Below are 27,890 nucleotides of genomic sequence, written 5' to 3'. Positions count from 1 at the left end.
TGAACTTAAATTTTCCAATATAGCTTCATCTTTAATCCTACCTATTTTTCATCTGCTGCTTGTGTTTCACTTGTTTATTATATATCTATATTTTCTTTTCTGGCTTTTTTTTTTCTCTTTTCTTACTTTACAAAATGAGAGACAGAATGATGGACAGCTGACAATATATATAATTATTTTCCTCTTCATAATATCGTCAGGTTGCTGTTAACCTGGAGATGGTTTTCTTTGTTCGTTGTAAACAAACAGGTTTATCATCCATTGGCGTTTGTTTCCTCATCCTCCAAGTGCACTCCTTTCTTCCTCCCTCCCTCTGCCGCTCTCCTCTTCTTTTCATTGCAGGAGGGCTCTGATTTGTTTGGAGGTGCTGTCATCGTTTAGATGCCGTGTTGTATACCTGAAGAAGAACGTGACAAAGAGCATTGAAGTCAGAAGGCTTTCACTCCTCAATATGCACAATACGTTTGCATTTCTGTTCCCCTGGCACAAGCACACAGGTTCGTACACACCTCAGTGCGTTCAGGAGTCCCTCCACACTGTTGGATGGTTGCTCTTTCAGCACCTTGATGCAGCCCTTCATCTGCCCGGGACAGACACAACACGTTGTCAGAGAAAGGTCAGCAGCCTCAGATCACCTCAGCTCCTGCTTGCTGCTGCTGAAGCCACACTAACTCAAACATACACTTTTATGAATGTGACCTGTTTTACTGATGTTGAATATGTACCATACATAAGCACACTTGTCTTTATAAGGTTAGACCTGTGGTTCTTAACCTTTGTGGTTTGTAACTGTTGCCTGTGACTTCAGCAGCTTTTTTTTCCCTTTTCAGTTTGCTTTATTAGATGAAGTCTTACTTAGTTTATTTTTTCCCGTTTTTAACAACAAATATTACAGCGTAGGTTGGAAAAAGTATGTGAGCCTCTCAGTAACATGACAGTGAATTTGAGCAGTAGTAGTTCTGTAGACTTATTTTTACAAAAAAGAAGCTAAAATGAATAAGGCAGAAAAAAAACAAACCCACATGACTTTGTGTGGCAGAATTTTTTTTCTCTCTTATCTTGTGACTTCTGAGATTTATCTTGGGACCCTTTTGTAGATCTTGCCCCACTGGGACAGACCATTAAATCAATATCAAGGCAACAGTGATATTTTAGGTCGTGGCTCAGGATTGCCAACATTTTATGCCAGTTATTTATAGTCTATCTTTGAGTTTTGTTAATGGAAGTAAAAAAAAAACCTGTGCCCTTCAAATCTTAATGTCACTGAGGTAAACAGGTAGCCTCTCTGAAACAGCATGTATGATCTAAGTTTGATAGAAATGTAATAAAATATTCATTTTGAAGGGAGTGTTGGTACAGTTCTTAGGATTAAGAACCTGAAGAAACGTGTGTGTGTGTGTGTGTGCGTGTGTGTGCACGCACTTTAAACACTGATTGTTTGCATGTACTCACATCGATTTTGGAGGTCTTTGCGAAAGCTCCAACAGGGTGAACATGATCATAGAGGATGATGACACCCACCATCACCCTCATACAGAACAGCATGGTGTCTGTGTTTGTGAACCGACAGCGGTACTCCCTGGGACAAAGACATGAGTAACAGAAAAGCAAAAGCAAGGAAACTGTTAAATTCAAAGCTGAGAACAAGATGGGTCATAGAGTCAGGGTGACCTCGAAATGACAGACAACGGCACTGACAAGTTGCTGGTGACGTTTTTCTTCGCCCAAAGACATTCAGTAAAAAAGATGAAATGTTTTGAACTCAGCGTGAAAGGCAGAGATTGTCTCTTTATTCACTGATTTTGTGAATCAGGTGATTGAATTAGTGGCTCAGACTCAAGAAGGCTTCTTTTGTGTTCATTTTCATAGGGTGTGTTAATCAAAATTTAGGCTTCTGACCTTCAGAGAGAAGAGACGATGGAGTGAAATCAAAATGTTGAGATTACTCACGGAGTCTCCAGCATGACACGACACACACAGGCCATGGTGCTCAGACAGTCTGTGGTGTCCTCTATGGGCAGAGTTTTATTCTGAAAAGACAAAAGTCAACGTTCATAGATAACATCTATATAAAAGATGGAAAAAGGCACTACTACATTTCTCTGTACAGCAGTTTTGCAGTGACTGGACAAAATGTTCTACCATAAGGGGGAGACAGAGTTCATCCCCAGAGTTTAGTAAAAGTGTGAGCAGAGGAAAGCAGCTTTGCTAAAATGTAATCATGACCAAGATGTCCTCTAAATTTTGGATGAATCTCAAAGTTATTCTCAAATGTCTGTTCCACCAAAACGCACTGAGATGTCAAAGGTGTGAACAACTGCTGTCCTTCAGCTTAAATACACTTCTGACTGAGCACTAATCATACTGTGTATGAGGACCCAGAGTAATGCTCAGTAAAAGATTAATTATTGCTAGTAATTTATTGCTAATTGCTGCATGAATGTTAAACTGTTTCCTCTAGTCTGCATGTACTCTGACGAGGGCTGGACTATGTGTAGTAAACGATCATGCTGCTATTGGTCAGTCCTGTAATTGTATTTAGTCATATACTGCACTTAAGTACAAATCAAGTACTTGTACTATGATAGTGTACTTTTTTACCCCATTACAGCTTGTTACCTTACAAATTACTATTTTTCACACAAAATGTAGGATGAGCATAAAAGTAAGATCCAATGCAGTAAATTAAATTACCCAACAGCTGTGACTTTTGTTTTACTTGCAGTATTTAAAACTACAGCGGGGTAACAAAGACTTGACTTAGGTATGTATGGAGCTGACTTTGTAAAAGTCCATAATGTACCTCCGAAACAAACTTAGTGGTGGCGTTACTCAAAGTCTTCAGCATGGGTGTTGCTTCGGCGTAGAACAGAGACATCCGATTGGCCATCTCATTGTTAACCTCGTTCTCTGCCTCCAGCTGTTTGCCAGTACAAAAAGGAAATCAGATCCTTAAAAAAAGCTACACACAGTCCAATTATCATGTCATCCTGTTGGTAAAATGTGTAGTGGTGGAGCCAGTCCTGCTTCTAATTTGTGTAACTCGAATGAAATATTGATTGTACATCTCTTGTGTTGTTAGGAGGAAAGGAACACCTCCACTTGAGTCATGAATGATTGAACAGAGAAAGTGAAACCATACTGGTTCGGTCTGATCATGTATACAACATAAACAGCCTGAGCCAGATCATGTCTCCAAGGCCTCACCTGCTGGTTGTTCAGCCTGTTCCTGCTGATGGTCCTCCTGTAGTAGCTGAAGTCATTCTGAATGGCTGGATTTGTCATCTGCATGGTGATAAAAGAGGTGATTTATGTTTCCTCAAGTCTGTAAAAACATACACCATTTTACAGTAAAGATCACCCTGTGAGGGCTGTCTATGGAGTAAAAATCATTCCTTTCACCTTTAGTTCATCAAAGCTGAGCGTAAAATGAAGGATCTCAGCAAACTGTTTGGCCAGAGCCTGCTCTCTCTCCAGGTGCTGCATGGGAGCGTATGGCGGGCTTGTCAGTGCCTCCAGCAGGCTGCGCAGGGCATTCTCTGCAAGCACACACACACTTAGACATTAGAAATTCATCTTCTCAAGCTGGAATCTGCATGTCATACTGTTTTCATACTCGTACTCATGTTCAGCCCGCTGTAATTCTCTCTAATCTGGCCTGGATCTGACGTCTCTTTCATGTCGGCAGCTTGAAAAACAAAATGCCACAGCAGCAGCAGGATTTTAACTGGTGCAAACAGATCAAATCATTTCACTTGAATTCTGTCACCTCCCCACTGGATCTCAGTGGATACCTGTTGGGTTTTTAGAAACAGAACCTGTGTTTTTAAAGCACAGCAGGATCTGGCCTTAGGCAGATCTTTGGATCCCCCCTAAACACAGGGTCCATGTGCTCAGACAGGACCCTTCAGGCTAGGATTTAACATTTGAAGTGACCAGAAACATAGCATCAGAGAAACAGGAGAGTAATTTCTTCAATTAGTCATAAATGCATAGCTCGTAGCTCCTGGGATAGTGTTTGTCCAGATATCCAAATATCTCGACAACTACTGAACAGATTGTCATAAAATATGGCACAATTATGTGTCACAGGTTCATTCTAATAAATATGAGGATCCTTTAAAAGAGTAATGCATCAGGTTAGCATGGCACTACTCTAGTTGTCAGTCATGACAAAAAAACAAATCATAAAGGATGCAGCAGAACCAGAGATAACAGCCTTTTAGTTACATACATCATTCTTTCTAGTGATAACCTGGCACCTACATTACCCACAATGCAAGTTGGCCACAAGCAGTGTGTTGCATGTATTATCCTAGCAGGTGTCTTTTGACCCAAAACTGGTTTCCATACAGCTCCCTTTTCCCCTTAGTAAAATCGATGGAATAACTTTTTTTTAGCACCATTATCAGATCCAAGGTTCAGTGTGTGCAATACTTTGGTTTATGACCATCTCATTCCTGTAAATCTAATGACATTTCCATCAGCTTCAGTTATACATTTTAGTACTTACTATCAATTGTGAGTATGCTAAAAGGGTGGTGAACATGTTAAACTGTATGAATGACTTGTTGAGATGGACATTTCACAATGCGGAGTTCAGAATTAAATGACCGGGGAAATGAGAAAAGAGGGAACAGAGGTGGTTTCATTGCCAACGTCTTTCACGATCGTTCTTTCTCCATCAGTCTCATGCTCTTACACATTGTTTAGTACAATACCTGTCTCGTAGTGCTGCTAGCATGGTTGTAGACTAGTCAAGTTATGACACACTGGGGAGGACATTAAGAGCATTCACAAGACAGTGAACATATGCACTCGATGGCTCTCCACAGAGATCACACTGTGTCTGATCATACAGCTTGAGCAGCCTTGTGGCTAATGCATCAGTGACCATCCATATCCCCTGTGTCACATAATGTAGACTAGTGAACCTCAGCTTTTTGACTACTTTGCTGCCTCTAACAAATCAGACACCAGTGCCGGACCGCAGAGGTTGCATCTAGTAGTAATGCCTCAGAAGTGAAGTCTCATGAGGCACCATCCCTTCCTCTACATTAAAAATGCATAAGGGCCTTCTATAAATACAGCACTGAAGTGTTTCATCTAAAGGGCCTGGGCAGAAACCCCACGCTCCCTCCTGCTGTTAGCACAGAGCACATGGTCCCTATCCAGAGCACTGATTCCTGAGATTATAGTTTGGAGAGAGATAGTTTGCATAGGATCTATTACATTTATTATGTTGATTTGATTAGATACATAAATCAAAAAAGGTGCTGCTGTGGGCAAAAATGGGAAGGCTGTTCTAGTTTTTACAATTCTAGTCATTAAGATCTGATCAGGAGGTTGACAAGACATCTGTTGTACTGTATTTTATAGATACATTAGTGCTGATACATTAGCATCAATTATTAGTTAGCCCTCGTTGTATGGTAAGCTGAGAACACAATGTACATGAGATCGAAGTATTATTGGAAGGCAGAGCAGAGGCGGTAGCTGAACTCTATTTCTCTCCTCACACTTCTCTCTCGCTACTGTCTCTCTCAGTGCTGGACGACCACATACTGCTGTTTCCGTAGCAACGCTGCCTGGCTGCTAGGTCAGGATGCTGCAGAGATGAGTGAGAGGACATCAGAGAGTGTGTATGTGTGTGTGTGTGTGTGTGTGTTAAGGAATGGTGTGCTGCATGTAAAATCACAATGGAGGGACATGGCAGCACTGAGTGGGTCTAAAAGTCCAAGATGAGCTTCTCATCGTTGCTTGTAATGGCCCGTTCATTCTTTAATAATGAACTTGTCTTATTTAAGGTTCAGTGGAACAATGTGTTTACTGTGCTATAATTAAGATGTGATTCTTTTAAATGTATTTGTCAAGAACACAAGGTGTTAACACTTAGTGTCTGTCACATACAGTGCACGTCATCATGTAGCTGTCGAATAGCTACAGATAAAACACAGACAAGTGTTGTCACGGGTGTACCCCGTGAGGCAGGTTTTGAACTAGTCTGCAATCCTGTACGTATGGACTACAAGTGCTAAGTAAAAACCCTAAAAAAGTAATTTCACACACACATCTGTCATAAAATGTGGGACTTTACAGCTTTGTGTAAATGCAACAAAAGCTTATCATAGCTGTACCACAGATACATGAGAGTGACTTGGTCCCTTCCTGTGTGAACCCTTCACTTCATCTGCTGCTGTTACATTGCATGTAATCTTCTGCCCTTCCTCTGACTCTACACCCACACATTTTCTGCTACTAAGGTGAAATAATGCACTCTTTATTGAAGGCCTTGCTACTTCAGTAATTAACTGGCTGAAAACCAAGACTATCTCTAAATTTAGGCTAAAGGTGCTTGCAGCTACAATTTCAGCTCTTATTGAACCACTGAAGGTGATACACCACCTGAAATTACACTGTAGACTCTGTATAACACCCATGCTCACCCAGTCTGAGAGAGAACTCGTAGAACCTCTTCAGCTTGGCCACCAGTGGGCAGACTGCGTTCCAGGCCTTCTCCTGAAGAGCGAGGTCACCTGGGTTCTGGATGGCCTGCAGGCAAGAAATACAGATGGTACTTTCCAAAAAACGATTTAAAAACCTCCCCATCTCTTCAGTCCTCACTTCCTTAAGGCAATTTTTCACTTTAGTAAAACATTTTAGCTTGCAACTTAGATACTACTTACATACCAGTGATTTCAGGTCAGCAAAACTCGAATTTTCAGAGTCTTACTGAATGCCATTCACCAGCAAAATCTAATATAGTTCAAGAAACTAGATTTATGATGCACAACATCCAGTTAATGGCATATAATTGTATTTGGTGTAGTATCTTAAAAGACATAGTTCGATAATCCAATCTTTCAGGCACCTGCACAACAAAGGGAGATGGCTGATGGAAGGATATATGTCTTTTAAAAAGTGCATTTGCTGGGGACTATTTTCAGGTGTGGATTAATACACATTTGCTGGTGAGTATTAAAGCAGCAGGATGAATTTAGTTAAATCAAACTATAGCCAGCCAGAGCAACAGCATGAGTGTGACACACAGAGTAATGAGCTATGTGAAATAAAATATGCCTTTATGTCAGAGCTGGCCTCCACGGCAACTGAGTTTTAACACTGACATGAACAGCAAGTGTGTAGATCACCAAAAACAAAGCTGGGTGAATTATAGTTAGCTGGTGCTGCTAAGTGGCTGTTCTTAAGAAATGCTTCCGAGTCCCTAAGGTTAGGAAACAAAAAGAGGAAAGGATTCAGCATTTTTATTGCAGAGAAAGGTGGTTTGCATAAAGGTGTGGAGAAGAAGCTGAATGTGAACACACTTTATTGTGGCTGGTGTCCATCAGGTTCGGTGTACCAGCTTTCTAGCGGGTGATATTTATGCCTCTATAACGACTCTGCCACCAAAAACAACATATTGCATGAAATGTTTGTTTGAATAAATACTTTCACACATTGCTGTCTGTGCCTATAGTTAGTGCGTACTGCACGGTGCTCTACGTGTCAGGATTTCACCCCAGCAGGCCACATGAATCACACACAAGTGTTAGTTTTCCACACTGTGTTGTGGCTCGCCGGTATATTGATGTTCAGCACTTATCGGCTGCTTTGTGCTCACTTCTCGTATCTCCTGGCCCGCGCCATTATAGGACTGCAGCTCGGCTAGGATCCCATGAGCCTCCTCCAGCACAGCGCTGACCTGGTTCCACACGGCTGTCTCTGCCTCCGTGGGCTGGGCATCTGGGAGGGGAGGATGGATAGGGCAAAACAAGGAGGCAAAGGGGAGGAGAGGGAGAGGGAAGTGAAAATATGTAAGGTGTGGGTAGGAATGAAAATATTAGGGGAAGGTGGCAGAAAAGAGCGATGTGGCGTGAGGAGTCATGAGAATGAGAGAAGATAAGGAAGTTAGTGATGAGGAAGTGCTGAAAAGATGATATCCTAGAAGGCCAGATAAGGATGATTAGCTCATCAGTCACTATATGACTGCAATAAAAGCAAGAGGAAATGATAGAATTTTATTGTGTCAGTGAACATTCATATATATCTAAGGTCAAAATCTGGCCAGTAAATTCACTGTATTAATTATAACAAGAGACCTGCAAGCCATGCTCTGTCACACAGTGAGGTTTGATAACAAGAACCAGCAGATGATTTGTCTGTTTCACTTCAGGGAATCAGTTGGATGAGAATGTCATAGTTGACAGCTGAACATTTTGATGCTTTTCAGTGCTTAAATGCACCACTTGTGCAACGAGTCTGACTCTTGAATTGTAATCATCTACAGTCCATTCAGCAGGGATTTAGAAAGGCTGGATAGGTGTAATTTGTCCCATCAAAATGTTGTTATAGTCACATCCAGCTTTTTCTCACTTTCTGTTTCCACTTCCACCTCTTTGAATGGGTAGAGACATTTTTTTTATGCCCTTGAGGTTTAATTGTGGGAAATGTAAAAACAAGCATGCAGCAGGAAAGACAACCTCTGGGCATGCTCACTCTTTCCTGTTCTCTGTTTCAAACACACAGTGAACATACTGTACTTATAAAGTGTTTTGCTACAGGGCATTTCCCAGTGATAGTTGTGCTTTGTTTGCCAGCGTGCCATGCTGCATGCATACAGGAGAAATTAATTGTTTTAGGGATACAATTTAGGATGTATCATCTTGAGTCATCTTTGTCTTTGGTTACTTTTTTTTTTTTTTTAAGCTATTCATCTCGGATGTGTGACTCAGGTATAAAATGAGAGTGGGAGTGTGCCCAGGCATCTCTCAACATGCGGTAGCACCACTGATTATTTCTGCACCCTGAGGCATTGCCTCCCTGCCGAGAAATAGTTATCATGGAATATTTGCTATCCTACCTGCACACTGGCTGCCATAATAAGCACAACAAGCATTGCTGTTTTATTAGTACGGCCTCTCACTAATGTGCCCCTGCATTGTTGAAACAACAACACATTTTCTTTACTAGATAATTAGATGAGCAATGCATATAGTGCACTCCTGGCATTAAATGTATTATTTGCTTCTTGTTGAATAAGATGATTTAGATGATCATTAGCAGGTTTGTATATAAAATATGAATATGATCAGCTGGATCCTATCCCAGCTGTCTTTGGGTGAAAGGCAAGGGTACACCCTGGACAGGTCACCAGTCCATCACAGGGCGTCTTCCACAATGTAAAAATATTACTGTAAGACACTCTAAGGAATCCTAAATCAACCAAAAACCATTTCATGAGTTTAAACCAAACTGCTGCTCTGTGTGACAGAGGTGACTGTGTCTCTGGGTTGGGAAGGAGAGCTCACAGATGATACAGCGGTGCCTGAGGAGGAGGAGGAGGAAGTGTCCAAAGCTGCCGTGCCTCAGTCTGACTCATTCCACTTGGTTTTAAAGTAAAATGAATCACAGACATAACAAACGAAGAGGGAATTCAGCCTATTTGACAGCTGATGTCACTTGCCTGTGGTGAGCTCTCCCACTCCAACTGTAACATAGAGTCAGTAAAGGAGGAGGAGGAAGCCAGCTGGTAAAGGGGGAAAGTGGCTGGATATGTTGGGACACACAGTAAAATATCTCCATCTTAACGACTCATTTAGTCTCACAATCAGCCCTAAAATCTGCAGTGTTGTTTTCTGCCAGTCAGCAATATTTTAATCACGCTAGCAGCATAGCTGTCTTTGGTGCTAATTAGAAAATGTTAGCCTGCTCTGTTAGCACATTAAACTGAGATGGTGAATATTATATCTGCTAAATCTCAGCACTGTTCACTCTGAGCACTTCAGCTGCTGACGTTAGCATTCTGCTCAGGGCACAGCCGCACAGAGCCGTCTGCATGCTTCTTGTTAATTACTCTGGAAAAACATATTTGCTTGTTGCAGAACCCACTGCATGGTTTAACAGTGAGTAGTGAGAATTAATGGCTTGCTAAGATGGATGTTTTCATGGTACAAAGTTAAGAATTCAGGGTAAATGAGAAGGGGGGTACAGAGGTGGTTTTACTCACCAGCCTCTTTCACATTCTTTCTTTCACTTTCTCTTTTTCAGTCTCACTCTTACACACATTAGTTACTGCTGTGTACACACACACACACACACACACACACACACACACACACACATACACACACTCACAGACTGGTCAGACACACAATAGGTCACACAACAGGGGATGAGGAGATGAGGAGGTAGAGGGATGATGATGGACCTGTTGTCAGCCATCATCATCCCCAAGTAACAGAGACCCACACAGAACTGACATTCACTGTTCATTTCTCTTCAGTTTCTGTAGCTCAGGAGCTGGGATCAAAGCGTTATTGTTGTCATTTTGCTACAGCATCAGCATGCCATTGTGCATCTGTCTGTGTCTAATAAGATGTGGCATGTGTGAATAAGACGCTTTAGAATGAAGCCAAATGACTTTCAAATGTCAGTCCCTGGAGCAGAAACCAAAAGATAAAGAAAAGGATGAGAAGAGCTGAGGAGAGAAGAAATGGTGAATAAGGATAAACGTGTCACAATGGTCAGCAAAGATCAGTGGAATGGGGTGAGGGGGAGTAAAGGCAACGTAGAGAAAGGGATAACTCAAAAAAATAAGAAGCGGATGGTCTCACGTTCAAAGTCAAGGAAAACTATTGGGCCATGCTCAAGTTCGGCGCAAGCCAGCACTTTCAGGAGGTTCCCCATGAGCCCCCTGGAACAGAGAGAGGGGAGAAGTCTGTGGGTGATGAGGGGATGGGTGTCGGGGTTGTGCGCATGTACATGTGTACGTATGAGTGAGCTGGATGTGTGTGTGTGTGTGTGTGTGTGTGGCACGTGAGAGGTGAAGGTGTCGGGGTTGGGGACCGGATGAGAGGGGGTTGTTGGAATGGGCGGAAGTATGTCCTGGGTGAAGCATGGCAACACAGACACAGAGCGTCTATAATCCCACCCTTATATGGTTATCTAGAGCTCACTTCAGTCATTATCCAGTGACATTAATGTTACTGAGAATGTGACTGGAAACAGAGGAGAGAAAATCAAATTCAAATTATGTGTGACAATCGTGTTACAATAGGAACTGAGCATAAGAGAGAGAATGGAAATAACTGGAACCAAAAAAAATTATTATACTATAATTTATTTTAATTTTCAGTGTATCAAATAAAGAAAAATTCAAATAAGAGAGAAAAAATAATTTAACTCAAAAATAAACCTAGAATAAAACTACACAAGCTCCATTTAATCTGCATGTCTCCATTTGTGTACAGGTGATAACTTAATAATAATAAGAACGCCTTAAAACTGGAGCAGGAAAGCTGAAAAAAAAAGAGGTAGGTTTCTGTGACTGTTATCAAAAACTGTAAAACTGTAACAAAATGGAGCATTTGTATATTTTTATTATAGGTTTTGTCTTTGAGTTGTTTTGTTTTTTTGTTTCAATGTACTTTATTCATTCTCAGGTAAGATTTTTATCTGATTCTTGTGGGTACTGATATTTGAGGGCAGCACTGTGTCAAAGGCAACAGCTAAACTGAAAACTTGCTTTGACGCTTGTTTGCTTCGCTGTCATTACCTATGCACCATATATTTATAGCATCCTTGACTATAACACCCTTTAGTACCATAAATCACCGAGTGGGACTAGAGAGCATCTGATGACAAACCACACCCACAACAACACGCCCTCACACCATCAACAACTCAGCTGCTCACATCCAAATACACCTCCCCTGACCTCACCCCGCCAACGTCCACCTGAACACCTCTGCTTCACACACATACGTGCACTCACATTTCAAGCACACAGACATGTGCACATACCCCGGCGCTCACTTACTTTCAAAGTCCAGGAAAAAATGTGGACAGTTCTCTAAATCCTTGCCAAGGACCTTAATGAGGTTCCCCATGGCTGGCGACCTGGACGGGAGGAAACAACAAAATGCATACAGTACACAGAACCTGGCAACCCGCATGAAAATACACAACATGCACATGGAGAACACCGCAGGTTGTGACTGTTTTAGTTTTTTACCCATCTGCACTTGTCTAATTATGTCTTCTTTCCTTCTTCCTCCATCCTTCTGTCTAAACAATATGTCCGGACGCTCCAGTCATAAATGGCCTCTCATACACGGCGTATGCTGTATTTGATTAGAGGGGGCCTAGATCCAGCACCGAATCGTTACGCTCACTCATTGGAGTCACTAGAGCTGAGTAGTGGTTTTAATCTATTTACATTACTATAGTAACCTAATAAAAGCCTGCTTTGTACAGGCTGCTTTTTCTAATGTGCTTCATGTACAGCAGTCTATAGATACATTATGACAAGCTCTTACTTCATACCCAAAGATGCCAGTGCTTTATAAAACTGAATGACACAAGAGTTATTAGATTTTCCTGAAGGTCAGACAGACAGGATGTACAGGTCTACATGCTCATACGGTCATATACAGCGCCATACAAAACAACACACAACACTGGTGTCAGCATCTTAGATCCCACATGGGTCACAGCAAACTCATGTTGTGGACTCAAATACTGGAAAACTACTCAAAATACTCAAAAACTAGGAATGACACATACCACAGAATCTGGTTTCTATCAAATAACCACTAATATTACTAAAGCCCCCTACACAACCTTATACCAATCATCTATTGTATCATCACTGATACAAATACTTTTCATTTAAAAAAAATGTCTCACAGAGGACAGCTATTATTTCTGAAATATATGTAACATTAATATGCAAATTTTAAATAACTGAAGTTGAAAGAAGGACTGTTCTTAATGGTTACAGTGTTTAATTTTTTTATTGAAATGCCATGGTGATCTGATTTTATTGAGAATACTGAATATATTAAAAACAGGACTTGATATTAGTTGTATCAATACAGTGTTGAACTGCTCCTGCATATTGTTCAAACTCACAGAACTTTTGTTTAAAAAGATCCCAAAGTTTCCAAGTGGCAGCATGGTGGCTTGGTGGTTAGCACTGTTGCTAACCCTCTTTGTGGGGTCACAAAGAGTCGGACACAGATTTGGAGAACGGTGTATGAAATGATGCAAAAACTATCCACAGTAATTCAATTTAGTGATGTGGTGCAGCCTTAAAAACTTTGTGTCTTGAGTTTAAATATTTCACTTAGTGCAAGCATCGTACATCTTTGATAATGAGCTAAAAGAAGCTGATTTAGGACATACAAACTTTTAGACAGTACAGAATAAGATGATTTCAACAACCTGATGATTCAGTATATCAGAGATCAAAAAGGTAGAGGAGCCTCATGTGTGTGTGAATAAAACACATGCAGTACACACAAAAACCAAGAAGAATCCAATATTCACAAATGATTCTCAGCTGTGCAAGTATGAAAGCCCCCCTCCTTAAATTGTCTCCTCCCCCCGTCTCTATCATAGAGGGACTTCATTAGCAGAAGGAAGACAGCTGCCAAGTTTCACTTCCTCTGCCATACCCTCTGTGTTTATATGCTATGTTAGCACACAGCAGAGACCTATCAGCTTCCCCCTGCAAGAGTGATTTATCGGCAGTATTAGCATGCTTACGAGTTGCCACCAAAAAAAGAAAAAAAACCCAGTCTTTTTACTGTTACTCAGCTGCTCAGCAATAATGGGCGTTGCAATGCAGCACTGAGGTAGAGATAGATGAGGAATAGAGTTACACTCTCCAGTCGCTGACACAGCTTGCTGACATTCTCCAGTTTTAGATGATGTCTACTGTACTACATGTCTGCAATGTCTACAAAAATCGTCTGGGAGGCTAAGAAAGAGGCTGTTTGCTGAGTCACTCCTATACCCCACAAGCATCACAGTCCAAACAAGTAAAACACACCCTGCCCCTCCTGACTTTTAGGCCACCTGCTCCGAGACACACACCGATGTCAACTATGAATATATGAATAACAGATTCATATCTTCAGCCTGACAAGGTGACTGCAAAGGCGAAGTCAAGCTGAGACTCATATGAGCATGACTATGAAGCAATGAAAGCTTTCTGACATATGAATAGGTGTGTGTTAAAGGTTGCCACACACCGGCAGCACACACACACACACACACACACACACCCACTTTAACGCAGATATACTGTGTCTGGAGCAGCATGTGGTCCATCCCGAGAGCAGAGCTCGGCTGATGGTTGCCAGGATACTGTTGGCCTGGTGATATTGTCTGCACGTCTCAGCAGAAGATGTGGGGGGGGGGGAAGCATCCAGCTTGCTCGCACACTGGATCGGTTGCTTACAGCGCTGGACTTATGCATCAGTCTTTACTACTTGAACAGCAACCAGCCTTTATGAACATATACAGAACGTTAAACATGAAGACACAGTTAATAGAAACCTAAAACCAGGAAATCCACAAACTAACCAGCAGCTTCTCACACCTCTCTCTTCTTACCCTTAGTTTCTTCTACCGTCGTGTTGTCTTCCTCCTGTCTTCGTCCTCTCTGCTTTGTGAAATCGCTGCTGTGAGTAAATTCCAGGTCAGCCCAGCTATGAGCAAAGACTGGAGTCCCACTGTAGCACCAGTTGCCACTCTGTTTTTTTAGAGCTGATGTAAACTTCTGTTCTCGCTCTTTCTCCCTCTGTCTCTCTGTCCAATTCACACTTCTCTTTTTCAGTTATCTATTTAAAGGCCTGTGGTTTTCTCTATTTGCTGTGTGTGCTAGATGTTTTTTTTTAAAGCTTTTTTTGTAAGAAACGATACTCTGCTGGGTGAGGTTGTTGGTATAAAATGCACACAGTATTATATGATCATCTTCGTTTAGGTCTTAAATTGTTTCAATTTTTTTTTCTCCCTCTGGGTGTATTGCCCTGATGGGGTTCTGTATCTTTTCAACTCATACGCAAATAGAGTAATTGCCTTCTCTCTTTTTGTTTCTGACGTCAGAACGGGTTCCTCAAAAACATCCCCTCCAGCTTTTCTCTCCGCCCCACTTCTGTATTTCACCATTCAACTGCACTCTCTTGGATGCACTGGCCTTGTCTTGTCACAGCACATCTCTGTCATGGTGCCATTCAGTCTCACTGGTGGCCCTTAGGTGCAGACAAATCCAAGTGGCATAATGAAAATGGCAGTCAGGCATCACAAATGCATGTTTGCTTTTTGTAAATTTGTAGACTGGTATCTATAACATACTTTACATAAAAGCCATTGAGTTTATCACTGGCCAGTGGTTTGATCACTAAGACAAGGCATTTGGTGAAGTAGGAAGTGTGTTTGGTGGCCACTGGTTGCAGTTTCTGTTGCATGCAAACACGCATAATGTCTGTAGCCAGCCAGCGTGAAAGTGGAGCAAAGTGCTTCACTTATGCAACTGCACAACTCTCATCTGTAGTCCAGCAAGAGAAACAGAGTTGAGGAGCTCCTCAAGTCTTAAGAAAGACAGCTCGGCGCCCACATGGTGAATGAAAAGCAAACCTGGTCCAGACTGGAAGCCAAGCAGCAGAGTGAGGCCTCCCAGTCTCCTTTGAGCTCCCACTGAAAGATTCCTGCTGTTACAGCCCAGGAGCTTCATCAGTGTGGATTTAGTGAGCACAGAAACACACTGCTTGTCTTTGCAAAGTCTAACCTCTATTAACTCACAAATAATACCATCTTAATTCCCTTTATCCGTCTGTGTCTGTTTAAATGTGCCTCAGACCACAATGGTCTCTTTCTGTCGCACACTGGCTGACTGAGTTTTCACTGGTACATGAATCAATCCTATTCAGTTGTACTGTAGACAAAGCATGCAGCAACTACATGCGCTCAGCTCTCATCCTTCTTCCCTATCCATCACTTTCCTCACTACTAAACTGTCCATCCGTCACCCACACTGTGCTTCTCTGCTGTGCCCTTATGTTTCAGTTTGGGTTTTTTTCTCACTTTTTCTCCACTTTTTTCCACACCTCAATTTGCATTCCTACCTTCGCTTGTGTTTTTCCCTCTGAAACACTTCAATGCATCAACCAGGGCTTGTCAGCTCCACACAGTAGTTACAGCATCAGCACCCACCACCTGACAGAGAGACAGACAGATAGACAGGGAGAAAGAGAAATGAACTTAAAATTCAACATCATGTGCAGTGTAGTGTTCACACAGGCGGTAAGCTAGACATTTTGATTTTGATTTAGAGATACAGAAGTCAGCAAGGGAAAAAAAACGCCAAAAATAACCCCAAAGACAGATAGATAGATAGATAGATAGATACAGTAGATAGATAGATACAGTAGATAGATAGATAGATAGATAGATAGATAGATAGATAGATAGATAGATAGATAGATAGATAGATAGATAGATAGATAGATAGATAGATAGATAGATAGATCAAACTAAATATATCCCAAACTAAACCCAGTGAATGCTTTGTTAATCAAAATGTGAGTGACTCCAGTTTGTGCAAAAGATGAGCAGTAAACAAATACCTAATTTTCCCACAAACCTCGCGATAAAACAACACCTATAACCACAGTAACAAAGATGGCAACAGGCGCAGAGCAAAACATTTAAAGTGCAGGATAAAAATGAAGAAAATTGGACCATAACCTATTTAGTTCTTGTTCACTAAAGCTATCATTAATCAACAGAATAGAAGCTGACTGAAACTAATATATACTTTCTTGAAAAGACAAGAATTAAATCATGTTTAGGTGCCAAGATGAACACTGGCCCAGTTATGAATGTCAGTAAAACATTGACTCTAAAATAAACTGCGACTGGCTACAGAGAACAAAAGAGTAAAGACTTAACTAAAGCAGTTGTTTTTAGTTTCCAATAAACCAAAACAACAAGCTCAAACAAGCTAATGTATGAAGCTTTGCAGCACGGAGAGGAATTGCAGTGTGGTGATAAGTCACTGTAAATATGTTACGTTAGCATGAGCCAATTGTTATAAATAGTGTGAGGCTATTGATTTTGCTCAGAAACAAAGAGATGTATAGCTTTAATCCAAAATTATCAGCATTACCCTTCCAAAAGCTAAATGAGTCTAATCTAAGACCCTAAAAGGTAGTTCTTTCCCTTCCATTTTTATATTTCGATAACAAACTAAGCTTGTTAAGCTTATCTTATTCATTGTGCCAGCATTGTTTTACCCACTGACTGGTGTAAGTATTAACACTACTGCTGCTGCCCTTACATCATTGAATCTCATCAGGAGAGAGTGCAGACAGGAGCGAGGCGAGGGCCTTTGAAGAATAGTTGCCAGGGAAACCCAGTCTCTTATTCTCATGGCAACGCTTAGTTGGGTACTGTTCTGTGTTATCAATCAGGTAGATTGAATAGATGGATGGATGAGGTATACTTTGCTTAATTTCTTGATTGTGTGGGACCCTAAAATATTGACCTTTTACTAGTTGGGGTTGAAAACTAGACCATGAATTTTCATTTTTCTATGTTCTTCCCCTTAAAAAAAATGAGCTCTTCAAATTGTATAATGCTAATTGACCTGTCTGTGAAGGGGCAAAGGTCAACCATTTCACCAGACATAGTGACTGAGACATAAGTAGTTAGTACTGGCACAGTATAAAGAGTAAACCAAGTAAACACATTGTTTGTGTGAGATGTCTCTTTCTATTTGAGTCTGACTTTAGATTGGCCCTCCTACATTTTCTCATGTTCTGAACCAAATAGCTCCTTACAGCTGTTGTCACAACTATTAATGGTTTTATAAAAATCAAATTGAGAGCAGGTATCTAATTTTACTGTAGCTTCAGGGCCCTGACTGCACATTTAGATGGATTACTATTTTAAATTCTACCAATTAGTTAATTGCTCAAGTTTGCCATTTGAGCGCTATGCCACCTGTTTGCTTTGTCAGTACTGCACACACACACACACACACACACACACACATATATATATATATATATATAATGTAATGTATATCACTCCTAACACATCGCTACAATCTCTCATAGCTGTTGAATGTACACGGCTTTAAAGGCCTAAGTCATCAACCTTTTCCTTTATTTTGTCACAGGTCTGTGTGACTACAATGTTAATATTTTTATTTATAGTTAAAACCAGTCAGTCATGTTCCAAAAAGACTTTTGTATTACTATTTATATTACTATTTATATTAGTATTATTACATTCAGTATATGACTTTTATATACGTCCACTTGATGAGTCCCATCATAAATCAGTGTTGTACTGATCAAATGAGACGGCTCTACAGTTTCCAGAGAGCAGTCACTGTAAGTCTAGTAACTGAAGGGGACAGTCTTTAAATGTAGCTGCTTTTTCAGTGACTTCATTGTTGGTATTTGTTTCAGAAGTCACAGGGTCTGAGGAAATAAACAGATGAAAGCCAGAGATCACAAATTAGCTGAGCACCTGCAAAAAAAGGACACTGGTGATTATTCCGTCTTTCACTCCCTCTCTTTTTTACATTTTTCCCAACCTTTCACCCACTCTCTCGACCCACCGCTCTTTCCATCCCCTGTTCACTCCAAGACCCTCTTTTATGTGGCCGTTCATTGACTCATCTTCTTACTGCACACCCTTTGGACCTCTTCCTCTTTTCCTGTCCTTTTTATAACCTCCTCCTCTCTTTTCCTCTTTTGTTATCAGGATATTCTCCATGAAGATTGAGATGTGTGCAGGAGACTGGAGTAAGTGAAACATCCAGCAAACCTCTGTTAATCTATCATTTTGTTTGGAGATCAAATATATATTGTAAATTGTATCTAAGGGAGAATAAACATTGCTGTAAGTAATACTGGTGGGAGATTAGAAGAACATGGGTTGCAATCAAATAATGCAGGTCAGTATGAGAGGAATAAGAGGGAAAGGAAAAAATAGAGAACAGGAAAGAAGAAATGAGAGAAAAAAGGGGTTTTTGAGTAAAGGATAGGAAATAAAAAGAGGGAAAGTGTAGGAAAGAATAAAAAGGGCTAGGAGAGGAGAAAAAGGACATTGGGAACGAGTTAGAAAGACGAGATTGGAGAGGATAACAGAGAATAGTAAAGGAGAGGAGGATATGAAATAATAGGGAAAGTAATGAAGATTCAGAAACGATAGGATAAAAGAAACGGGATAAAGGCATAGAAATGATGACAAAGAACCAGTTTGTGGAGTGAAATGGGAGGTGGTGGTGCCAGACCATCACTAAACACTGACCGCCAGTGCTACAGCCAGTTTGCCTCTGGCCCACTCATGCACACACTTTTAGTTACATAGATACTAAACAACAACATACACACTGACTCTGCCATCCATCACTGGGGTGAAGAGGGAAGGAGAATTAAAGCAGAACGTTACTGAACGTGAGAGCGAAGGATGGAGCGGCGCAGAGCAAAAGAGATGGAAATGGGAGGAGGAGGTTGCGATTCTCCAGCATCACCCCTCCCCCTTCTCTTGTACATGCACACATTTACACACACATACACAGCGGCTGAATCTGAGTCCAGAGTAGCGCCTGGTGCCTCATGAAAGGGCGATTGCAAATGAGCATTGTGATTCTGTGCCGCCAGGCTGACAAAGAAAGAGGGAGGATAGAGTGAGAGACAGCCAGGGAAATGACAGAGAGAGAGAGATGGTATGGCATGTTTAATAGCTTCACTATTTCTATTGTGTAACAAGCTTCAATGTGATCTTTTTTTTTAAGTGAAAGAACGAAATGTGGCGGCGCCTGAGGAATTTAATGGCTTCTTTACTCAGGGGTGGATAAAAACAGACCCCTGTCTATATTGTGTAGATATTGTGAAGGTTTACAGTATATCCATTAAGTGTGTTTGCGTTGTTATACAGTGCCCTGTTTGGTAGTGTCAAATGTGAAAGATTGTTGGTAATATAATTCAGTTATCTGTTTTCTTTCCTTTTCATCACCACAGACATTAGTATATGCCTTATAGTCAATACAGCCATTAATATTGAACGCTACAGTTTGGCTCTGTGGCGTTTTGAACCTTGGCAAAGCAGAGTTGGAAAAATGACAGACTTAGATTTCAGTTTTTAAAGGAATTTTCTTTTTTGTGCTTCAGCTGTCAGAGGATGGATGGGCGAACAGTGAGCTCCTGTTATCTTCATTTGTGATGTGGGATGTCAATTAGCTTCTGTCAAAGGGAGGGTTGTAGGCTTTTAGGGGTTTACATGCACTCACGGTTTGTGTCATTGTGGATATTGTTGTGTATTCACTTGACATTGAATTGAATGGGTCTGAGCTGGTTTGGCATGAATTCATTTGAATTAAACATATTCCTGTGTGTGCGTTTGTGTGCGAGTGTGTAACACAGAGTGAGCGACAAGGACAACTACAAAACTGTACATAAAGACATTTTGAACTCAGCTCTCTGGCGTCTCACTGTCTTGTAATTCTCCTCACTCCTTCAACTCTCCTTCACTCTTTCATTCCGTTCACCATCTGTTTGCCTGGTTTGGTGTGTCTCCACTTTCCTCCTTATATCTTTGCCTGTGTACACGTCTGCCACTCTTTGTTGACACCATTGTACATTTGGTTTCTGTAGCCAGCAGAAATCTAAATTCCCTCACTCAGACATAGAGACAGAAAACATTGCACAAAGACAAGGATATGACATGCAGTTTAGTATGTGTCTAAAATGCTTGTTGTGTTGCTGCAAACTGTTTTATCACAATGCACAAAGGAAATAAAGAACATTGAGTAGGAATAGGTTAGTAAAAAAGCACCAGAGCAATCTTGGAAAACAAAAGTTGAAACTGGCAACAGTCACTCCAAAACCACAGACTGATTACGTGGGCGCACTTATCGGCTGATCTCCCTGGAGAACAAAACAGTAAATAGCCTTGTGCAACACCTCTGACTCACTGTCCACATCTCTGATTTTTCACCCGTTCCAATAGGTCTGGTGTTGTGCTTGCTGACATCTGTCTTTCAGTTAGAAAAACAGCTGAGCTAATTGGCACAGGAAGATGACATTTGTAACCGCACTAATACAGTTAGAAAACAGTCATAGAGAAATGGACAAAAGTTTGGATGGACATGCATGGACAAGGTCAAGGCACCTGTACAACTCCTCATAAATTAAACAACTCTTAATTAAATTGTGTGAGTTGGATGAAGGTATACTTCTTCACTATGTGAACTCTTTCTATAAACCATTATCACAGCTTCCATATTTGCATGAAAGATATGTCCTTTGCTCCTGGGTGATTGAAGCAAATATACAGCCATCTGAAAGACAAAATACTTGAATGAGCTAAAACTCGAGGTTTACAAAGTCTGCTTTGTCTGTATGTGACACACACTGTATACTATTACTGTAGTATAGAATTGGGACACCAGCATGTGTCTCAATGCTGCGGCCACAGCATATGTCAACAGAGACAGAATGAATGGGGTTGACCTCCAACCCCAGCATGACCTAGAATCTATATTCAGCTCTGTGCGTGGTCCACCCTGTGCATACCAGGAAGAGCCGGTATGTCCTTGACAGAGGCGACTCTCCATCACACTGTGCTGCAGTGTGTCTCACATGGCAGAAGATGCAGTTATATATAATTCCCTGTCCCACTGGGATGGGCAGGAGAGGAGCAGCAGCACTAAATAAAGGGAACTGGCTGTGATGTAAGGTGTATGGGCTCAAGCTGGTTCAGAGAAAAGAAACTGAATGAACTTAAAAAGTGTTGATTTTGGATGCTTTGGTAGATCCCTGGTGTGAAGGTCTGAGATCTTGGCTGTTATTGCAGTTTATTTCTATTTGGTGATTTATTTTTAAGTTACACGCCTCTTCTTTCATTGTTGTTTGATGCAAAAAGAATGATATATGCAGTAGATAAATCCTCACTGACTCCAGCTGAACTAATTAGCGCCAATGCATGTGTGTTACTGTGCACAGAAAAAGAAAAAGACAGCATCTGTGTGTGCAGTCTAACAAGCCTGATCAAACACTGAACGCAAGCATGCTTGCCAAGCATCCTAGTGTGCCCATGGAGGATCTGGCACACACACATGAACAGACACACACACAAAGAGCAACATACAAAGATATATGTTATCGATCATACACCTGCTTGGTTACTGTAACTGAGCCTGTCAAGAGTTCTGTTCTTCAGCAACACATGCATACGCTGGTAACGGTGGCTGCTTTACTACTCAAAATCATTTTGTCATCTTCATTCCTGAAACAATAGGTTACTGAAACAATAGGCTTTTCAGTTGTAGCTGGCAAATGGCAACAATACCCATTTGCATATTTTGGATAAGTAGCTAATTATTGGGGCTGTCTTGAAGTAAAAAGTGTTAAATGTTTTTTATATGTTGGTCATATACAGGATGTCAAACTAAATGATAACCTACTGTATATGTTCTAGTCAGACATGAGGAACATACATGGAAATAAAGGAACAGTATTGTTTTTTGTATTGCAGGGAATGCCAGGTACCCCTAATATTACCACAGAGTCTGATCATGGAAAAAAAAATTAAGTTCAGATATTTTTTTTTGCATAACCCTATTTGTTTGCTTAGCTCAAGAATAATGCACTTGGATAAGTAACATAGTTTCATATATGCATGAAGTATTTATGAACAATATGCCTCTATTTTAATGCTACAAACCCAAAGGCTTTGAGGATGAGGATGAATCAATGTGTTTGACAGATGTAATCTCAGATAATGTTGCCTTGTGTTGCTAGAGTGACAATGTCCCAAAATCCAATAAAGTGTAAGACAGATCCACTTATATTTGCCTAAACTCTAGTATCATTAAGGGCTATTATGCTGGAGGTTATACTAGACAATAGATGTCCCAGTCCCCAGGTCTTTTTCTAACATGAGTTGGAGCCATAGACAATAATGTAGTTTGTCTTTGGCTTTGGACGTAACATTATGTTGAAATTATGAAATATAACAGTTCAGATTAAGCTAGTTAATGACTGCAGCTTAGGTTAGATCAGATAAACACATTGTTCAGTCAGTTTATTGCATTTTTGATGTCTCAGTTTTGGTTTTGGGAATGCTAAGATATTGTCAGTGGCATATTTTCACTCACCATCATGGCTCCTTAACTAAATGAACCAGTCCATTCATCTCTGGTCGGCAGAGTGTAGCTCTCTCCTTTAAGTGTATTTACTTTGAACCTCAGTAACCAAACACTTGTTATATTATCCAGCAGAACTTATTAGGAGAGCTGGAACCTTGATTGAGATACCATAGCTAAGAGGATAATTTTCCCTTTTCTCATGTTACACAGTAATTGCAATACTGCCTTGCTTCCTCCCCTCCTGCTCTGCTCCCTATAGCCTCCTGTCAACCTCTGTTGACTTCACCTTATGTCCGAATTGGTTATATTGATCTTAAATATGACCAAAGGGCAGACATTTGGGCTATTTATTGATGTTAGTGGGGCAGTGATTGATCTGATCGACAGACAGCAGGCCATGATACTGTTTAATGTCTTCAGTGAGCAGATCTGGGGTAATCTGATTACATCCAGAAATTCACCCTGTCATCTTTCATTGCTTATAGAAAGAGAGAGTTAGAGCAGTCCAGTCATATCCCATTAGACATAAACTCACAAGGGGCAGGAGAGGATTCACTGTGGCCCATTCTTGTGTCTTATTAGATGTAGTATCCCACATTTCAAAGAGTCTCAACTGGACACTCATAACTTTTCAATGGTTTCTACAAGTGCCATCCAGCACTGAGCATTAGGTCATATGATCGAAGAGTTATCAAATCTTGGTTCCCTTGACACAGAGAATTAAATGCAATTTTCTCAATCTATTTTCTCACTGATGCAGTGGGTTGCCTCAATGACTTGTGTTAAGTGAAAGAATCCATCAATTAGAAACTTGTTAGTGAAGATTTTTATGTGTCTAGTCTTTAGGAATCATTTCTGTCAATGGAGGATTTCACTTTCTGTTACAACTTATCTTCTGATGGGAAAACAGCTAGAATGTCTCCCTCCATAAGTAATAATATCCATTAGCAAGCATCATGAAAGCACAATAATTAACAGGTCATATCTTGTTTGTTTGGCCCATAAAAAAAATGTATAAATGTCATGTTGTTGTGTCACAGGCCCAATATACGAAACAATTTTTTTTTTCACTGAAAGTGACAACTTTCTGGAGCTTCTGCAGGTTACATGACAACCCACAGTGCTAAACCCAAGATCCACATAGTATGTACTCAATATTCTTCTCTGATGAACGATACCTCCTGGATCCTGGATCTGGACCTCCTCCCCTGATCCTGCAACCTCCATCCTGTACCTCTTTAACAGGATCATCTCTGCTCTGAGACAATAATACCTCATTCCTGACAGTACTGGATTAAAAACCACAAGATAACCAGGAGGAGACTGATCATATCTCAGATACCTAAATTATCTCAGCCCTGGATTCTGTACTAGTATGATCCATATTCTGAGCTCCAGCACAAAAACAAAACCTCAACAGCAAGCATGAGAGCTCAAGTGACAGATGTTTGAGTGACAGATGTTGTTGCTGGACAGATGGGTCAGCCAGTAAACAAGATTAGAAAAATATAGATAAAACCTGGATTGTCAGGCATTTTGAGAAAACCGGATGGGCCACATGGGCAAACATATGGGTGGTGCTTATTCTAATTAAAAGACTGAATGCTGCATGTTTGTCAATCAGCTAGTTTCAGCTTCATAACAAACGTCTGTGTGAAGAGTGAAATAAGCAACAGAAAGTAATACTCCACTGCATTGACCAGTAAGTAAAGGACGTTCAAAGATGATTTGGGATTAAATAACAATTTAAATAATCAGGTGATATTTAACACTTGTTTAACAGAATCTTGCATGGAGATGTCCTTCCTTATATATTGTCTCTGTGCTGTCCTATTAGCATCTTCACTGTCAAAATGTTGTGACAAAGCGGTTTTTCAGGCATGAACCATCACACTTTTCAGTAGCAGCACATATTTCCATGTCATTGTGCATGTCACTCACCTGCCTTTTTCATAGATGTTATTCAGCAGCCTTAATAATGACAGCGTTTCTTTGAAAGTGACAAATAGAAAAATCAGCAGTAATAACCAACTTGTTAGTGTTAAACACACAGCATCATTAGAAAGTGAAAGTGACTTTTGTGGCCAAGTATGGTGACCTGTACTCAGAATTTGTGCTCTGCATTTAACCCATCCCAAAGTGCACACACACACAGCAGTGAACACCGTGCGCAGCCATTGCTGCAGCTGCCCTGGGAGCAGGGTCTCACCTCAGTCGTGGTGGTTGAAGGTGGATAGGGTGCTGGCTATTCGCTTCACCCCACCGACAATTCTGAGACTCAAACCCACAACTTTCGGGTTACAAGTCAGACTCCCTATCCATTAGGCCACGACTGCAGATGTCCCCCTGTCCTTCCTTATATATTGGAAGGACCTGCACTATTAGCATCTTCACTGTCAAAATGTTGTGACAAAGCAGTTTTTCAGGCGTGAACCAAATAATGTGCCACTGTAAACTTTGGGATGTTTCTGTGAATTTCTGTGATCCAGGCATCAAACTGATTATACATATGGCTGAGCAGAAAAAATTACAATACAAAAGGTGATGTAGAAATAACATATAGAGTTTCCTCCAACAACCCAATCCCCAATCCTGTCTTCCACCTTGTCAAACTTAATAATCCTGACATGTGCCAAGACAGCCTAGTAATATATTGCAGCTCATATGGTCGCAGGAAGTGGGACATTGTGAGACACACCGAGCACTAATCCTTTGCATGAGAGCAGGGAAGAATGATTGTGGAGCACTGGAAGACACCGCCACATGCTGTCAGCACCATTTCGCAGTGAACATTTTGACAGAAGTGACAGAATGTACCAAGCTGAAGAAGATGGGTTGGATGCACTTGGATAAAATGAAAAATCGAGAGAAAGGATGAATTAATGAGTCAATGATGGAGCACAGGGTATGACTCTAGAAAGTGGACAGAAAATGCAGACGGACAGACAAAAAAAAGAGAGAAGAGAAGGCGGTGTGAGACAAAGAGTGACAGCGAAGGAGAGAGGAGGAAATGCAGACGAGCATGTTTCTATGGGTGCCCAGGAAAGATCTGGGGTGAGGGAATCTTGCATCATCGTGGCAGACCAATGACGAGGCTCGGCTAAAATGTTCAAAGGGAGTGTCCTAGCAACAGCGGAGTAAATACCATAGCAGGCACCATTACATCTCAGACCAAAAAAAAATCCTATACACACACACGCACACACACACCTACACACACATTAAACCATCTTAACTATTTCAGTGCAGCCTAATGTGTCGTCATACATGTAAATGGGTATAGAAACATTTCAAAAGCCTGTATATCATTCATCATGTGAAAGAGTATATCTGACTCAACATCAGTACACATGCCTGCGTGTTGTGTGTAATTCATATTGTAATGTAACACAATGATACCTACAATGTGACTACCCATTGATTGTGTGTGTCTCATGAAAGACAAGATTGCAATAAGACATCAGTTAATGTACTCATCTGGATTATAACCAGTCAGTAAATTACTGGAGGGATAGATGAAGACCAATTTTAGACACATCTCTTGTCTATTCTCTTTCCCCAATCAGCCCATCCATTCACACATTTAAATACACACCATACTTGGGCATTTCTTCATTCCATCCATAGCATCTCTTTCTCATCCTCTCTCCCCCACACACACAAAGAAGACCTGCAATCACATGGTAGCACGGTTGGTAGCTTCACCCTTTCTGCTCTCCCTCCGCTGCCTAACAGCCTCATGTGCCCCCGTTTGGTGCACCTGAATTTTTTTTTTTGCATTTCAAAGAACTCCTGAAAAGCCCTTAGCCCTCATTCATTCATCATTCATTCATCCCTCCATTCAGTTTTTCTGTCCCTCCTCCCTGTTTTCCACTCAAGTTGCATGCACCCACCCCTTCTGATCACCGTTGCAATCTGGGGCTATTGTTTTTAGCAGGCTGTTTGCAGAGACTAGCGCACACGCTCACACCTCAAACACCTACCTCAATGTATATATCTGAGTGCCAACAATTACTGTGTGATGATAGAGCTGAGCGAGGAGGTGTGCTTGACATGCAATATACCCAGAGCACTCCAGTACATCAGTGTGATATATGATGCATGTGCAGTCATGGTTTTAGGTCAAATATGTCACCTATGACTAAATATATAGACACAATAATACACACAAGCATCTATGGATGCCATGCACTCCTGATGGATTCCTGTTGATGTGTGTGTGTGAGACCGTGGCAGTGACAGTGCCACTGTGGCTAAGCACTGCAGTGAAAAAGAACAAACCCCAGTTGACCAGCCCCACAGGATTTGATGTGATCAGGTCAAATTCAATGCTCCCTCACTGACCTGCAGTAGTCCTCTACATCCAGTCCATATACCCACAAGCACTAACATGATTCTTCATCTGAAAACCCCTCTAAAACCAAACACCAGTCAACCATCAGCCTCCATCTAGACTCTAACCCACATCATCCTTCATCTTCTCCTGCTCAGCCTCTTTAACCAGCTCACTCGCTCTCTGTTAGGTGCAGGGTGGGACTGTCCGGCCCAATCCTACTCTCCGAGCTGAACGCATGGACTGATGGAGTGAGAGAAAATGAGGAGAAAAGTGTTGGCTCAGCTTACCGGCTGGGCATGCAGAAGGGGAGGATGATGCCTCTGACTCTGCTCTTTCTTCGTTCCTTCTGGAATGAGGTGAAGCAGAGATGGATGCAGGGAACAAAAGACTAGGATAAAGGGCAAAAAGAGACAAAATGCAGGCAGCGGGAGATGGTGGCTAGAGGAAAGAATGAGAGACAGAATGCGAAAAATAAGAGGAAAAAGTCCCTGTATTGCTTTCCCTCTCTTCCTCTGTGAGGATCCTTTATCCTTGTGAGCCAGAGGGATGTGGATTCACCTAAACACAGAGCGCACGCACTGCCTCACGCCACACAGCCCTCCC

The 27,890-nt window shown here is 41.2% G+C and overlaps 1 protein-coding gene across 6 annotated transcripts; it reads right to left on the bottom strand.

Annotated features, from left to right (window-relative positions):
• Positions 1-59: 59 nt before the first annotated feature.
• fam49al (family with sequence similarity 49 member A, like) lies at positions 60-27,890 on the bottom strand. Of its 6 annotated transcripts, XM_026299910.1 has the most exons (14): positions 27,575-27,890; positions 15,912-16,002; positions 11,819-11,898; positions 10,614-10,693; positions 7,622-7,743; positions 6,447-6,552; positions 3,617-3,688; positions 3,403-3,539; positions 3,208-3,285; positions 2,804-2,920; positions 1,951-2,030; positions 1,453-1,579; positions 510-580; positions 60-397 (listed from the first exon to the last, which is right to left on the bottom strand). In XM_026299910.1, exons 4-14 carry the CDS (start codon positions 10,684-10,686, stop codon positions 334-336), a joined length of 1,047 nt encoding a protein of 348 aa, XP_026155695.1. In that variant the 5' UTR covers positions 10,687-10,693; positions 11,819-11,898; positions 15,912-16,002; positions 27,575-27,890; the 3' UTR covers positions 60-333. The 6 variants fall into 6 exon arrangements, with proteins under 6 accessions (XP_026155695.1, XP_026155694.1, XP_026155696.1 ...); XM_026299909.1 differs by lacking the exon at positions 11,819-11,898; XM_026299911.1 differs by lacking the exons at positions 15,912-16,002; positions 27,575-27,890 and adding an exon at positions 14,401-14,755.

This window comes from Mastacembelus armatus, chromosome 11 (genome assembly GCF_900324485.2).
Source record: "Mastacembelus armatus chromosome 11, fMasArm1.2, whole genome shotgun sequence".
Lineage (NCBI taxonomy): Eukaryota > Metazoa > Chordata > Actinopteri > Synbranchiformes > Mastacembelidae > Mastacembelus > Mastacembelus armatus.
Note: the sequence above shows the minus strand (reverse complement) of the source record. Positions and strands in the feature narration are given on the sequence as shown.